The 12,863-nt window shown below is 39.6% G+C and overlaps 1 protein-coding gene across 1 annotated transcript in view; it reads left to right on the top strand.

Annotated features, from left to right (window-relative positions):
* palm1b (paralemmin 1b) overlaps positions 1-9,016 on the top strand; it is a 31,086-nt gene extending 22,070 nt beyond the window's left edge. The window contains exons 4-6 of the mRNA XM_028000543.1: positions 3,012-3,127; positions 3,273-3,340; positions 3,520-9,016. Coding sequence (XP_027856344.1) covers positions 3,012-3,127; positions 3,273-3,340; positions 3,520-3,893 — 558 coding nt within the window. The 3' untranslated portion in view covers positions 3,894-9,016. The remainder of the gene's footprint in view (positions 1-3,011; positions 3,128-3,272; positions 3,341-3,519) is intronic.
* Positions 9,017-12,863: the final 3,847 nt, after the last annotated feature.

Genomic DNA, 12,863 nt, shown 5'->3' with positions numbered 1-12,863 from the left:
CTGTAAAGCTCTGGGGCAGCTGAGTGTCTGAACCTGGATTACACAGTGGAGAAAGTGAGACAGAGAAACTAACAGGTTGAAAAGAGCAGGAGGTGAACCAAAATATTTCCAACTTCATCCAGGTTCATGGACGTTTTATGCCTCCGGGAGAGAAATGGGCTGGGGTCAAGTCTGAGAGGAAAGAGTGAGGGGGGGAAAGTTTTTTTTCTTTTTTTTTTTAAATAGGGGAAGTTTGGTGTTGAAATTCACGTTGCATCACTGCAGAAGAATTCTCACCGAGCTTACAAAAGAGAAAGCTTTTTCATTTAGCAAAGCAGTGCTTCTTTGTTTTTCAGTTTTATTACTATTATTTTTTTTGTGCGCGTGTGTGTGTGTGATCTGACAGCTGCAAGCAAGGCACTGTTATATTTACCTCAAAGCATGTCAAGTATTTGCTTTGATATGAGCTTCTCCACATGAGGGTGTTGTCAGGATAAGAATACCTGGTTAGAAACTGGAGGAAGAAATGAGCGCAGCGCGAACAGCACACGGGCAAGAGTTGGTCGTAAATAAAATGTAAGAATAAAGCTGGTTTGTTGTCATTCCACTGACCCAGCTGCTTTTTCAGTCCCATGCTCAGTTAAGTTTATTAGCAGAATTACATGTTCGATGCTGGCAGCCTCCATCCAATATGGCCAAGCGCCACATTTTCTCAAACTGGCAAGACTGTTTGGTTGCAGTTCAAGAGTTCGACTGAATCCCTGAGTGGCACCAGTCAGCAGACGAATTGGACAGAGAAGAATTTGGTCTTAGATTAACTAAGGCGCTTGTTGCTGTGTCTCGGTGAAAGTAACACTAATCCCATCTGTACAAAAAGACACACCGGCTTATCTGACAGCACCAGAGTGAGTCACTCAGGTGCTTGTAACAAGCACATGATACAGTGCCCTGCAAAAGTAAATCGTACCTCTTTCACATTTTCACATATTATATCACATTCACGAACTCCAGTGTGTTTTATTGGGAATTTCTGTGATATACCAACACAAAGTAACGTGGAATTTGCTACAATTACAGCTGCAAGTCAGTTTTGTTCTTCTGGAGCCAAAAACGTTTCTGACTCAAACTGAGTCAGAGTGTGTGGATGGGGAAGTAAACATTCATTTTCAAGCCTTGGCCAAATTTCGATTGAATTTAAAGCTGGGCTTTAACTAGCTCATTCTGACACATAAAAATGCTCCAATCTGAAATCTCTACTTGTAGGGGTAGTTGTATGTTTAGAATTGTTGCACTATGGGTCTTGCTCGAGGATTTTTAGCTCCATTTATCTTCCCATCAACTCTGACCCGCTTCCACATCCCTGCTGAAGAAAATCATCTCGTAAGCAAACCCATTCAGTCGTTTAAAGACGAGCAAAATTCTTGGGCACAATCCTCATCAGGTTATCTTTATTAGATTATGCTGATTGGCATATATCTCCCATCAGACACACACTTTAGTACGATACCATCTCTCTCTGAGCACCCAGGCAGACTACGGAGCTGCTTCTGCCGTCTCTTCTTTGCAGTAGATCAGGCTCTCTTTCCAATTCCAATATCACCCCTTACAAGTCACACCGGTTACGAGTTCATGGCAAGACTTCAAGGTTGATCGGGGTGTAAAAATGCTGAATTGACTTAAGACTCTTCCATTCTGGCATCTTTTAGTTTGCAAAGCATAATAAATGCCTGTGCAAACACCAAATTGTTGTTAGTTGCTTTTCTGCCACACATACTGTTTTGCATGTAGCTCATAGACTTGCATTATAGTCTCATCTAAACAGAGCACCGTCCTCCATGTCTTTGCTGTGTCCCCTGGATGGCTCGTTGCAAACTGCAAACAGGCCAGATTTATTTAGAGTGTGTGTCTAATAGTTGTCCTGTGGACAGATTCCTCCACCTGAGCTGTGGACCTCTGCATCTCATCTAAAGCTACCGTGGGGGTCTCTTGGCTGCTTCTCTGAATTAAGCTTCCCTTACCCTGCTTGTAAATGTAGGATAATATCTTAGTAGGTGTGTGGTTCTCTCCATTTTCAGACAACTGAAGTAACTAAGTAAGTAAATAGAGTTTGTTTATATAACACTCTTGATGGATAGAAGAGTGCAACATTTTTACAGTAGCACAAAGATAAAATACCATAAAAATGATGAAAATAACAGACATAAATTACTCAAAAAATGGTCCAAAACAACCAATCATACAGACTAAACACAGTAAAGTACAGAAAACAATTGAATTGAATCTCTAGTTGTATCCTTGTCTGACTAAAAGCGCTTTTAGCTGCTTTTTATATAAAACAATATTGCTTGTGCAGCAAATTAATAGAGGAAGTGCATTCTGAAGTCCAACACGCAATACACAAGTCCAAGAGCAGGAGTACGGTTCCGCTATTTCAGAAAAATACTGGGAAGTTTGGCCATGTAAGAATTGAAAATGTGGAGGAAAAATTTTAAATTAATTGTGAAAATGACTGACAACCTGTTCAAGCTTGAGATATTGCTTTACGTCGTAGCCCTCCATTAAACTTCAAAACTTTATCCCTGACCTGTCTGCTGCGTTCCTTGGTCTTGATGTCGCTGTTTGTTCACTGCTGCTCCCTAACAAACCCCTGAGGCATTCAGAGAAAAGCTGGATTTATACTGAGATTAAAATACATACTGGTGGATTCTGTTCACCAAGTAGTTGACTTCTGAAAACAACCGGTTGCACTGGAAGACATTTAGGGGTGTCCGACTCTCCAGACAAAAAAGTTAGACGATTATCGGCTTCTTTTTGTTCATTTTTCCACATAAAATAACATAAAAATACAAATTGTTCCTTGTTTAAAGGTATCTTTTAAGGTGCTTTCCAGATACAAAAAAGAAACAATCTAGTCCAGAACACCAAGCCATCAAGGGCAGACAGAGATCCTCCATTATTCTTTTTTAATGTCATTGTTAAACACACACACACACGCATGCAATCACATTTCACTGTTTTGTGTTTACTTGCAGTCAAAGTCACTGAGGGAGCGCTGGTTGCTAGATGGAGCTCCAGCAGAAGAGGAGACGCAGAGGCGTCTGCAGGAGGACGAGATGAAGACCAAGCTTCTGGAACAGGTCATCCTCAGGTGAGCATCTGTTTGAAACAAACAAAAAAATACTTAAATGGGGGGAAAAATGTAAAGTTTGGCTTGGAGTGAAAGTATTAAAAGCAAAGGTTTGTGATTTTTGTGTGTGTGTGTGTGTGTGTGTGTGTGTGTGTTTCTGAGCCAGGCTGGAGCAAGAAATTGAAGAACTGGAGACAGGCGTGCCAGCTAATAAAGGTGTGGCCAAAGAAAATGGTGAGTTCTGTGTCCATGGCAACACAGCTGCAACACTTGACATGAAGAGAAAGCCAGCTAATAATAGCTCCACAGATTATTAAAACAGTATATCCTCTTTCTCCTTGTCTCTCTCCCCTTATCCTAATCACCTTCTCCCCTTATTTGTCCTCTCGTCAATGCTCTGGCGCTCCCTGTAGGTGAGAACGGAGTAGTGCAGACCTCCGGCCAGACCCCTAAGAGAGAGGTAACGGGGGTCGAAGCCAAGCTGCTGGGCCCCAGCCCCGACCAAGCCAGCGAGGACAACCCAGTGACCCTGGTGTTCATGGGCTACAAGACCGTTGAGGACGAGAAGGAGACGCACACGGCCCTGGGCATGGAGGGCGTGGACGGCAATGTGAAGGCCGAGTTCGTGGTGATTGACGACGGCGGCGAGGGGAAGGCGGCAGACGCAGCCATGGAGGAGCAGGCCCCGCCCAATGGCAGCATGGCGGAAAAAGAGAAGGCCAACGGAGGCGGAGAGGAGGGAGAGAAGGAGAAGAAACAGACCTGCAAATGCTGCACGGTGATGTGAGATATGTGTGTTTATCTGCGTGCGTGTGTGTATGTGTGTGTGTGTGTATGTTTGTGTGAGACCGACTGCGTATGGGTGAGTACACACCTGCACCTGTGCAGAACCGTGTGCCATTGCATGAGTCCATATTTGCAAACGTATGTAGCTTTTTGTGTTTGTGTGGAAGTGTGTGTCAGGACTGATTTACAGCTACACAGTCAACATCCCAACAACGAGAGCCGACTCGAGCTCCAGCTCCAAGAACCACAAAGACTCATAAGTACACTTACTCTATATACTTTCTCTGTATTTGACTTTTGATTTCTATTGATATTTTTCTATTTTTCTGTCTTGACCTTTATATTGTAGCCTACTAAGTGTGTTTATCCTTATTATGAGGCTGTGTACTGTACGTTCATTGTTCTTATTGTTTTAAAAAAAAAAAAATTGATTAGCTCTCTGGATTGTACTGCAGCCCAACTGGGAAAATTTCTGGAAAAAAAAAAATCCAAAACAGCAAAACTATGAAGGACACAGATACTTAAATATATATATACATATATATATTTCTCTGTGTAGGCCTACCAACTATTTATCAGTCAATTTCATATTGCAATATTGTCTAAGACATTATTTTGAATAGTATTTTAATATATTGATATGAAATTATGTTTTATACAATGTATTTATTGCCTTGGTTCTCTGTGTCACCCTTCCACCACCACCTGCATGTTAAGGCTTGTAAGCGCCACCAGATGAACTCTCATTAACAAGTGTCTGTGCTTTCTTAGAGTCATGCGTGCTCATATCTTTAGTCACACAAGTCGTTCTGTCAGTAATGGTGAATTATTATAAATGCAGTGTTCGAGTAACGCATTATGTCTAAAGGCAAATATACGGCAAAGAGGCACATAGAGTCACCGATCGTGTTGCGGGTCACTTTTAGTTCAACACTAGATTGTAGAGCACGGCAGACGTACCATGGAGGTCACCGCTTTAGTGTTTTCTGTTGTGAGAGAATTGATATAAGTTTAAGATGTTTTAGGTGATTCGCACCATTACACTGTTGCTGAAGAGGCTTAAAGTGTGGGCCACGTTAATTGGCAGTTTAGGATCTTTTTTTTTTTTTTTTACACCGCCAGAAGAGGCCACGATGCAGACCCTGTTTCTTTGATCTTTTAGGTAAAGTCACGTTGTTTGACTTTCACTTTAACATCACAATAAATTGGACCACAAGCTTGTGGCGAGTTTTACTCATAACCCACTCATTTAAACTCGGCTTAATTGGGCCAGCTAAGAACAGACTAAAAAAAAAATGTTCTAGACCAAGAAAATTGAAAACAAATGTAGGAAATCCGTTCCTTTTCTACAAGAAAATGTGACTTCTTTTAGAGTCGTCAATAAAATATCTAACGTATAGTTTATTATAAGCTCACAGTTAAAAATCAGTTTTGTCACATGGCTAAAAGTTTGAGCTCCACTGCTCTAGATCTTCCAGAATCCTCTTCTCATCATTCAGCCCACAGGTATCCAACAGGATTTGGCTCTGGAGACTGAGATATTGTCTCAGGAACCATTTCTGTATTGATATTACTGGGGGGGGGGAGGTTATGCTTATCATGTTTGAAGATCCATTCATGACTCGTTTCGATCTTCCTGGTGGAGCCCAGCAGATTTTTACTTAAAAACCTCCTGGGATTTCACAGAGTTCATGATTTCACTCTTATTAGGTTCCTGAGGCCTTTTTGAGGACAAACATGCCCACAGCATCACAGATGCCCCACCGTACTTGACAGTGGGCATGACATTTTTTTCACACATTCATGTATAAAACAGAGCCCAAGCCTTGGCTGCTTTTAGCCACTGACCAAGCACTACTGGCTCTGTGTCACATCATATTTATTCCCCAGAAACAGAAAATTACTAATCAGATGTTCCTAAAAACCTAGAAACTCTGATTCAAAAAGGTCTTTTTTTTAAATTCCTCAATAATATTTGCTTTAAATTGATTACAACTACCGTAATGTTGCTAAAATCCAATTATTTACTAACAGGGATTATACTTGCAAATCAATAAATGGGTTCAAATTAAAGATTGGAGTTGTATTTTTTTTTAAATGTGAGATTATGCTACTGCAATAAAAGATGGGTGTATTTTAGAGCTTTTAAAACATTTTTACTAGGTGTTCCAATAAATGTGTCCTACACTGTAAGTAATTCTGTTCTCTCAACAGTAGGATCAATGTAAATCTAAATAAGGTAGCACTGCATGAAGCCTTGCAGCTTTGTTTATCTCACCACTTGTTGGGTCTTTATTGTTATATGCTGTCATTGTTCACATGAATGTAAACACAGGGGTTAAATTGGGATTTTGTTCGCCTTTTAATGAGAAAAGTCAACGCTGTTCAGCTCTCATTACTAAATAATAATTAAAAAAAGCTTTTTGTTGTTTTATGAACCAAATAAAACTTAAATATACTGTAATTTCCCTGTGTGGTTTTCAATTTGTTTTGTTTTGTTATTTTTTCTCACTCCCAGTTTAACCCCTGACTACTTTTTAAAAGATAAAAACCCTGCAAATAGTCACACTTGTTTCCAAAAAAAAAAATGGAAAAGGCTTTCATTCTTCAAATATCAAGAATCTTTGATCTGGTCTGCCTTAAAACTCAATTTCTTGAATGAGATTGTGTCTTCTACATGTATAGACGGTTGATGCTCTTGAGCAAATGTCAGCCTGGCAATTTTTAGGAGTGCAAGCTGAAAGCCCGAAAGGCCTGCTCCCAGTTCTGACCCTTGTTTGTTTGGCTGACAACATGGCATTATGGATGGTCTGAGTCAGTGATGCAACACAAACAGTCTTCTGCTCACCCACATCTTTCATAACCCCGACACTGTTCGCCATAATCGTCACTGTCAAACTGTAGCTGCAACCCCTCTGTGCTTGGATACCTGCTACTTGGGGGTGGAGGGGGGGAGGGTAATTAACAAAAATAAATAAATAAATAAATCTCTGATGCTGGTGCTATGCTGCAAAGCTCCTCAATCACCAACTTTTGTTGTTCAAACCTGTTTCCTCTTTCTTACTCAAACTGCTGGTAGGGCAGAATCAGCTGCCCTCCTGGGAATCCTCCGCTATCTTCAGTGCCAGATGCAAGTCCTGCCTGCGTTTTTCCACCTGTGAAATGATCCCTTCGTACATTCCAAAGGGAGGTCAGCAGGTCTGGACGAATACATTACAGTCTATGCGTTCCATATGTACACTTCCACTCCAACTGTACAACGGCATTTCATATGTACTCATGTACATGTTTTTATTTTGTTCTTTTTGGCCTTTTTGCAAGGCCTGCTTATTGAATTTGATGTTTGTACTTGAGAAGAAAAAAAAAAAGACATTTGTGTATTGTCGGTGCCTTGTCAGGTTTGTTTGGCTGAACTTTTTTTAGACAGAGTTTTTTTCTCTCGCTCTGCTTCATGTGACCAACGACCCACTGGAAACACTGCCTTTCTACTCTGCGGGAGCGCTCCTTGAGAATACGGTGCCTTGCACTTGTATTGAGATTTTCCGCATTTTTGTCACGTTATGACCACAAACTTCAATATATTTTATCTGATAGACCAACACAGATTGGCACGTAAGCGAAGCGGGTAGCAAAGGATACCTTGTTTTCAGATTTTCCCTACTTTTAAAAGTAAAAATGTGGTGTGCTTTTGTACACCTCCCTCTTGACTCGATGTTTTCCGGAACCATTTGCAACCATTTAATGGCATATCTGCCATATTTTCACATTTACAAAATAGCTTAAGCATAGTCAGTTTCGATGGAGAGAATCTTGGTAGAATCAGCTTTCAAGCCTTACCACGGTTTCAAGATTGGATTGGGGTCTGGACTTTGACCGGACCGACTTAAAAAAGTGCATTGAAGTTCTAGATTTATGTATATGGCTAGATTCTTTTGTGCCTGGTGGAGATAGTATTTCCACTGCATGGAGCTGTCACGTTTTGTGGTTAGGTGTAGTGTTTGGTCCATGTGATTAACGCACTTTCTTCCACATTATTTCTGTGCGCCCTGCGTGACTTTAAATAGAACTTCTTTTGACTTTCTTCTTGCCAATCTGCCATAGAGACCAGGTCTACTAGAGCTACCTTGGATCTCTTGACTGATTCTGTGATTAACTGTCTCTGTGCCATCATAGTGTAGGTGGATAGACATTTCTTGGTAGCTTTCCAGTTGTCAAACTCGTTCAGACGATTGATTGGACAGAGTTCTGTGAGATGCTTGAAGCTTGGAATATTGTTTTATAACCTAACTCTGCTTTAAACTTTTCCACAAATTTATCTTTGACCTGTCTGCTCCGCTCCTTGATCCGTCTGATGTTGTTTGATCAATAATGTTCTCTGACAAACCTCTGAGGCCTTCACAGCACGACTGTATTTACACTGAAATTAAATGACATGCCAACGGACAACTGGTTGCACTAGATTATATTTAGAGGTTTCACAGAGAAGGGGCTGAATGATATGTGCACCAAACATTTTGAAAACTCTAATCTTTCTCCCACTTCCAAACTAAATGGAACTTCGGTGTTGATGTGGCACAAATAGTCTCAATAGAATGTAATGAACTTTGTGGTTATAAAATGACAAAATACTAAAAGTATAAGTATACTTTGCAAGTAGCTACGAGAACCCAACACTTTTTGGCAATTTTAGATACCTGCACCTTCGTTGACAGGTAATATGCAGACTAATTTTGGAGTCTTCAAAAAACTTTATATCCTTCATTTACTCTTTTTTTTATTATTAATCCTATTTTGTTCGAATTTGTTGTTTTTTTGTTGTTGTTGTTGCATCATCCAAAGTTAAACAATTTTGATTGGATGCAAACTTTATAGAAAAGACTAACTGGCAACCTATGTGTGTATAAAGTGTATACACATGTACATAATGTGTCTGTATGCATACATAGAAAATAAATGTAAATTTGGTGGGCTGAAGGTTTGCTTAGTTGTGGGTCTCTGGTGTAGCACAGCCACAGCAAAAATATATATTGAAAAATAAATTTGTGCTGAACAAATGCCTGTTCATCTATTATGTGATCATCTAGATGTCCTGTCTTGAATAAAACTACTGTTTGACAACATCAAGTCGGATACATTTGAGTGTAATTAAGCAGCTACAGAACAGAGACGTCTGCTGTAATAAGCAAAGTATTTTGAACTTTATATCTAATAAAAATGCAAGATAATAATGATATCTTGTAGTTGTGATTTGAGACAGACGAAGTAGAATCCCTTATGGGGCAGATTCTAAGATTTTTGCCCTCCCCACGCTGCTGTCTGGATATTTTGTAAAGTGTAAAGCCCAAGTCAACCCACTAGGCGGCGTGCCTGTACCATTTTATCAGCGATTCAACTTGCATTGTAGTGAAATGCGCTATGACCCGTGTGGGCAAGGCAAGAGAGATGGAGGGTTAATTAGGGGGACGATGAGAGGGCTGCATTAAACAGCGTATTCATCATAGAGAGGGCAGATATACACCACTTCCCAAAACAAATGTAATTATATGGCTGCATTACACAGAAGTGGCATATTCAATAAATAGCTATTAAAAACCCTCTGGAGTCCAACACGAGTGCAATACATTTAGTTTAGCAGCACCTTCTCTGTGGTGTACTGGAACACTGCAACATTCAAAAGGAATAATGTACAACAACAAAGCCATTAATATGACAACCAATAATGCTTTAAAGAAAACAAAATGTGACACCAGGAATATTAAACCTTAAGGAAAAATAAAAGCGGATGACGTCGAAAGGCTGGAATACATTCAGTGGGAGAAGGCAAACCGAAGAATGGAAGGCATAAATCAATGCAATTAGCTTCACAAGGGTAGCAAAATCTAATTGCTGCCGTGGTATCAGTTACAGTAAATTACCTTTCCTCAGCAACTGGTTTGTTAGGGCAGGAACAGAAACATAATGCAATAAAACAATCAGAGTCATTAAAAACTGCATGCAGACCACAACAGTGTTACAAGGCCAGCTGCTGACAGCAGAAACAAACTCACAGTTTACCTGCTGCATCACAAACGGATACATCTTGTCACAAGTCATGATGTGACCAGATGTAGACTTCTGCCAGCTCCCAAGATACATATGTTATGATTCTGTAACTTGGGGGGCGGGGACAAAAACTTGAAATGCTGATGTAGCATTTATCAGTAATGGCTGTTGCAGGAATGCGTCATAGGCCAGCTCAGCCAATCACAATGCAGGAAATTATCTCAAGTCTTCAGCAGGAAAAAGTTTAGTCCAAATGCAGCTCTTAAAATACCCTCCCTGTTCTCAGCAGAAAGCAACAAGCGCTAACTCCCACATGGACTCATGTTTATTGCCGTGGATACGCAGGAAACTAATAAAAAAAACTTGTTCAAGGCACAACGGACAGATAAGTGTTTTCTTTTTATCTGATGCTGGTGTGACCTATTTCTAATGCCACTCTGGGGGCATCTGCCCATAGGTCAGCTGAAATAGCTGTTTCAACAACAGTGTCTGAATTTGCATGAGAACGCGTTGAGATTGTACGGTATTAAAATCCAAAAGCAACTGACTGAGACTAGACATTACTCTGTCAGTAGCATAAAATGAAAAGTTTGTAATGATCACATTTCTAACAATACTCTTAATACATAAGAGGAGAAGAAGTAATCCTAGAATCGACCCTTGAGGAACATCACAAGCCACTGTAAGTGAACTGGATGTGAAGCTCTTTGCTTCTACACTGAACTGTGTTCTTTGAGAAAGATAATTATTAAATGAGCAAAAAACATGATTAGAAAAGCCAATGCTGCCAAGTCTCTGTTTCAGTGATGTACTGTAGGTTCTGCATTGTCAAATGCTTTTGATAAATTAATAAAAAAAGAGGTAGCTAATATCAACTACTTTATTGCATTTGGTAGTATTATTGGGAGACACTATCACAGTGCATTCGCTAATACTTGTTGATTTCTATAGTAGTAAAATTCCGTAAGCACGTCTATCAGATAATGTCCAAACAATTCGCAATTTCACAATACTGCACTTTGTAATGCAGTGCTGTGTTATTTTTTTTTTCTTCACATTTTTCATGTTAACACTATAAAAGTGTTTGAGTGATATTTTTACAGACCAACACAAAGTGGTGTACAGCTTTAAAGTGGAAGAAAAAGCAAACTCTAAATTGTTTTTTTTCCCAGGACGGCAATCTTATTTAGTTCCATCCATCTTCCCATAAACTCTGTATGTGACCTACGGTGAACAGGACCTGTTCTGTTTTTTGTTTTTTGTTTTTTCTGACAATGGTTGTCTTCTTCTCACTTTCATATAAAGACCGGATTTGTAAAAATTCTACTTTCCTGTCAACAAATTTCCCCAACTAAGCTGTGGATCTCTGCAACCCATCCAGATCTTTCTCTCTATAATGCTATCCGACAAAGTAACATCCATGTTTTGGTACATTTATAGTTGTGCCGTGACATTTCCATTTTTGGATGCTGTATTAAACTTTGCGCTGTAAGATTTTTCTTTTTTTTTTTTGAAACAGCTTGGGATATTGTTGTATAACCTAACCTTGCATAACGTTATTCTTAAACTGCCTGCCATGTTCCTTGGGCTTTGTGAAGTTATTCACTAATATTCATTAACAACCTTCTTAGGCCTTCACAGAACAGATGAACTGTATTTACTAATTACAACACTTCTAAAGGAAAGTAGGCAAAATAAAAAATACCACACTTGTTAGATTATTCTGTAAAGAACGGTGTATCATTTTTCATTCCACTTTACATTTAAATACTCAGAATTTTGTGGTTGGAACATTACAGAATGTTGTTTTAAAACTTCGCAAAGCATGACAATTGCACAGTCACATTGAGTCCTCAATATCTCATAATCACCTGGAATCTAAACAGGACTATTGCTGTTGTTTTTTCCAGTTTTGAAAATATGATTAAATGTTTCAGAGCTGTCCTATGCTTCTGTATTTCTCATGTTTAAGTAGTTTGTAAAAAAAAACAAAAAAAAAACAAGCTCATTCATGACCTGACACTGCGTTCTCTCAACACCCCCTTGCACCCCACCCAAAACCGGTGCTGTTCCTCACTCAGTGTCATGTAATCCTTCTTGAATAGTTCATCCCCTCTGTGAGTTTGAATTGGTCTCCAGGGAGTGCCAGGTGACCTTTACAGTTCTTTTGTTGATTTTCATTACAAGTGGAGGTTTACAACACCAAATTAGATAAACTAGCTTAAAATATTAAGATTGTGCATTTGTTGGCTCTAATCATAGATTTAAATCATGAATTATAAATGCTTTAAAGACACTGACAAGTGTATTTCTTACAAAACTGCAGCGTAGCTCTCAGTGCAGCATGCTCTTGTTGAGGCATGGCCCAGACAAAATTCAGACCTTAACCTAATTGGTATGTAAAGAAAAATGACAATTGATGTTCGCAGATAATATAATTCCAGCCTTTCAAGTATTTTAGCTCCATATTCAAGCGAGTTTCAACCACGGTGCAGAACAGAATCAGCAGAAGGCAATTTTGAGATTTTTATTTGTAAATCAAAAATGAATACCACTAATTTAATTTTCACTTTGCTGTCAATTAGGGCTTTGGACTATCATACAAACACAGATAAATACGGGAAAGGTTAAGGCAATGCATGTTCCTTCCAGGTGCCTATTGTCTGATTGAGTCATAAGGCAAGACACTGATTTTCGATCCCCTGCACGCGGAGTCACATGTAAGACAAAATGCTCGAAGATAACCCTTTCTCTTTATTTAGCTTATTCCAGCGCTGTCTGCTAGTAACCTTTCCATTACTTTGGACTCAAACAAAACCCCTACCACTTGATATATCCTGCTGGAAATTTGCCGCGGCCTCCTTTTTTTCTGGAAATGATGGTCGTCTTGTCCAATCAGCGCTCGCGTTGAAGCCTGTCCCCGCCCACT

This window comes from Xiphophorus couchianus, chromosome 19 (assembly GCF_001444195.1).
Source record: "Xiphophorus couchianus chromosome 19, X_couchianus-1.0, whole genome shotgun sequence".
Lineage (NCBI taxonomy): Eukaryota > Metazoa > Chordata > Actinopteri > Cyprinodontiformes > Poeciliidae > Xiphophorus > Xiphophorus couchianus.
Note: the sequence above shows the minus strand (reverse complement) of the source record. Positions and strands in the feature narration are given on the sequence as shown.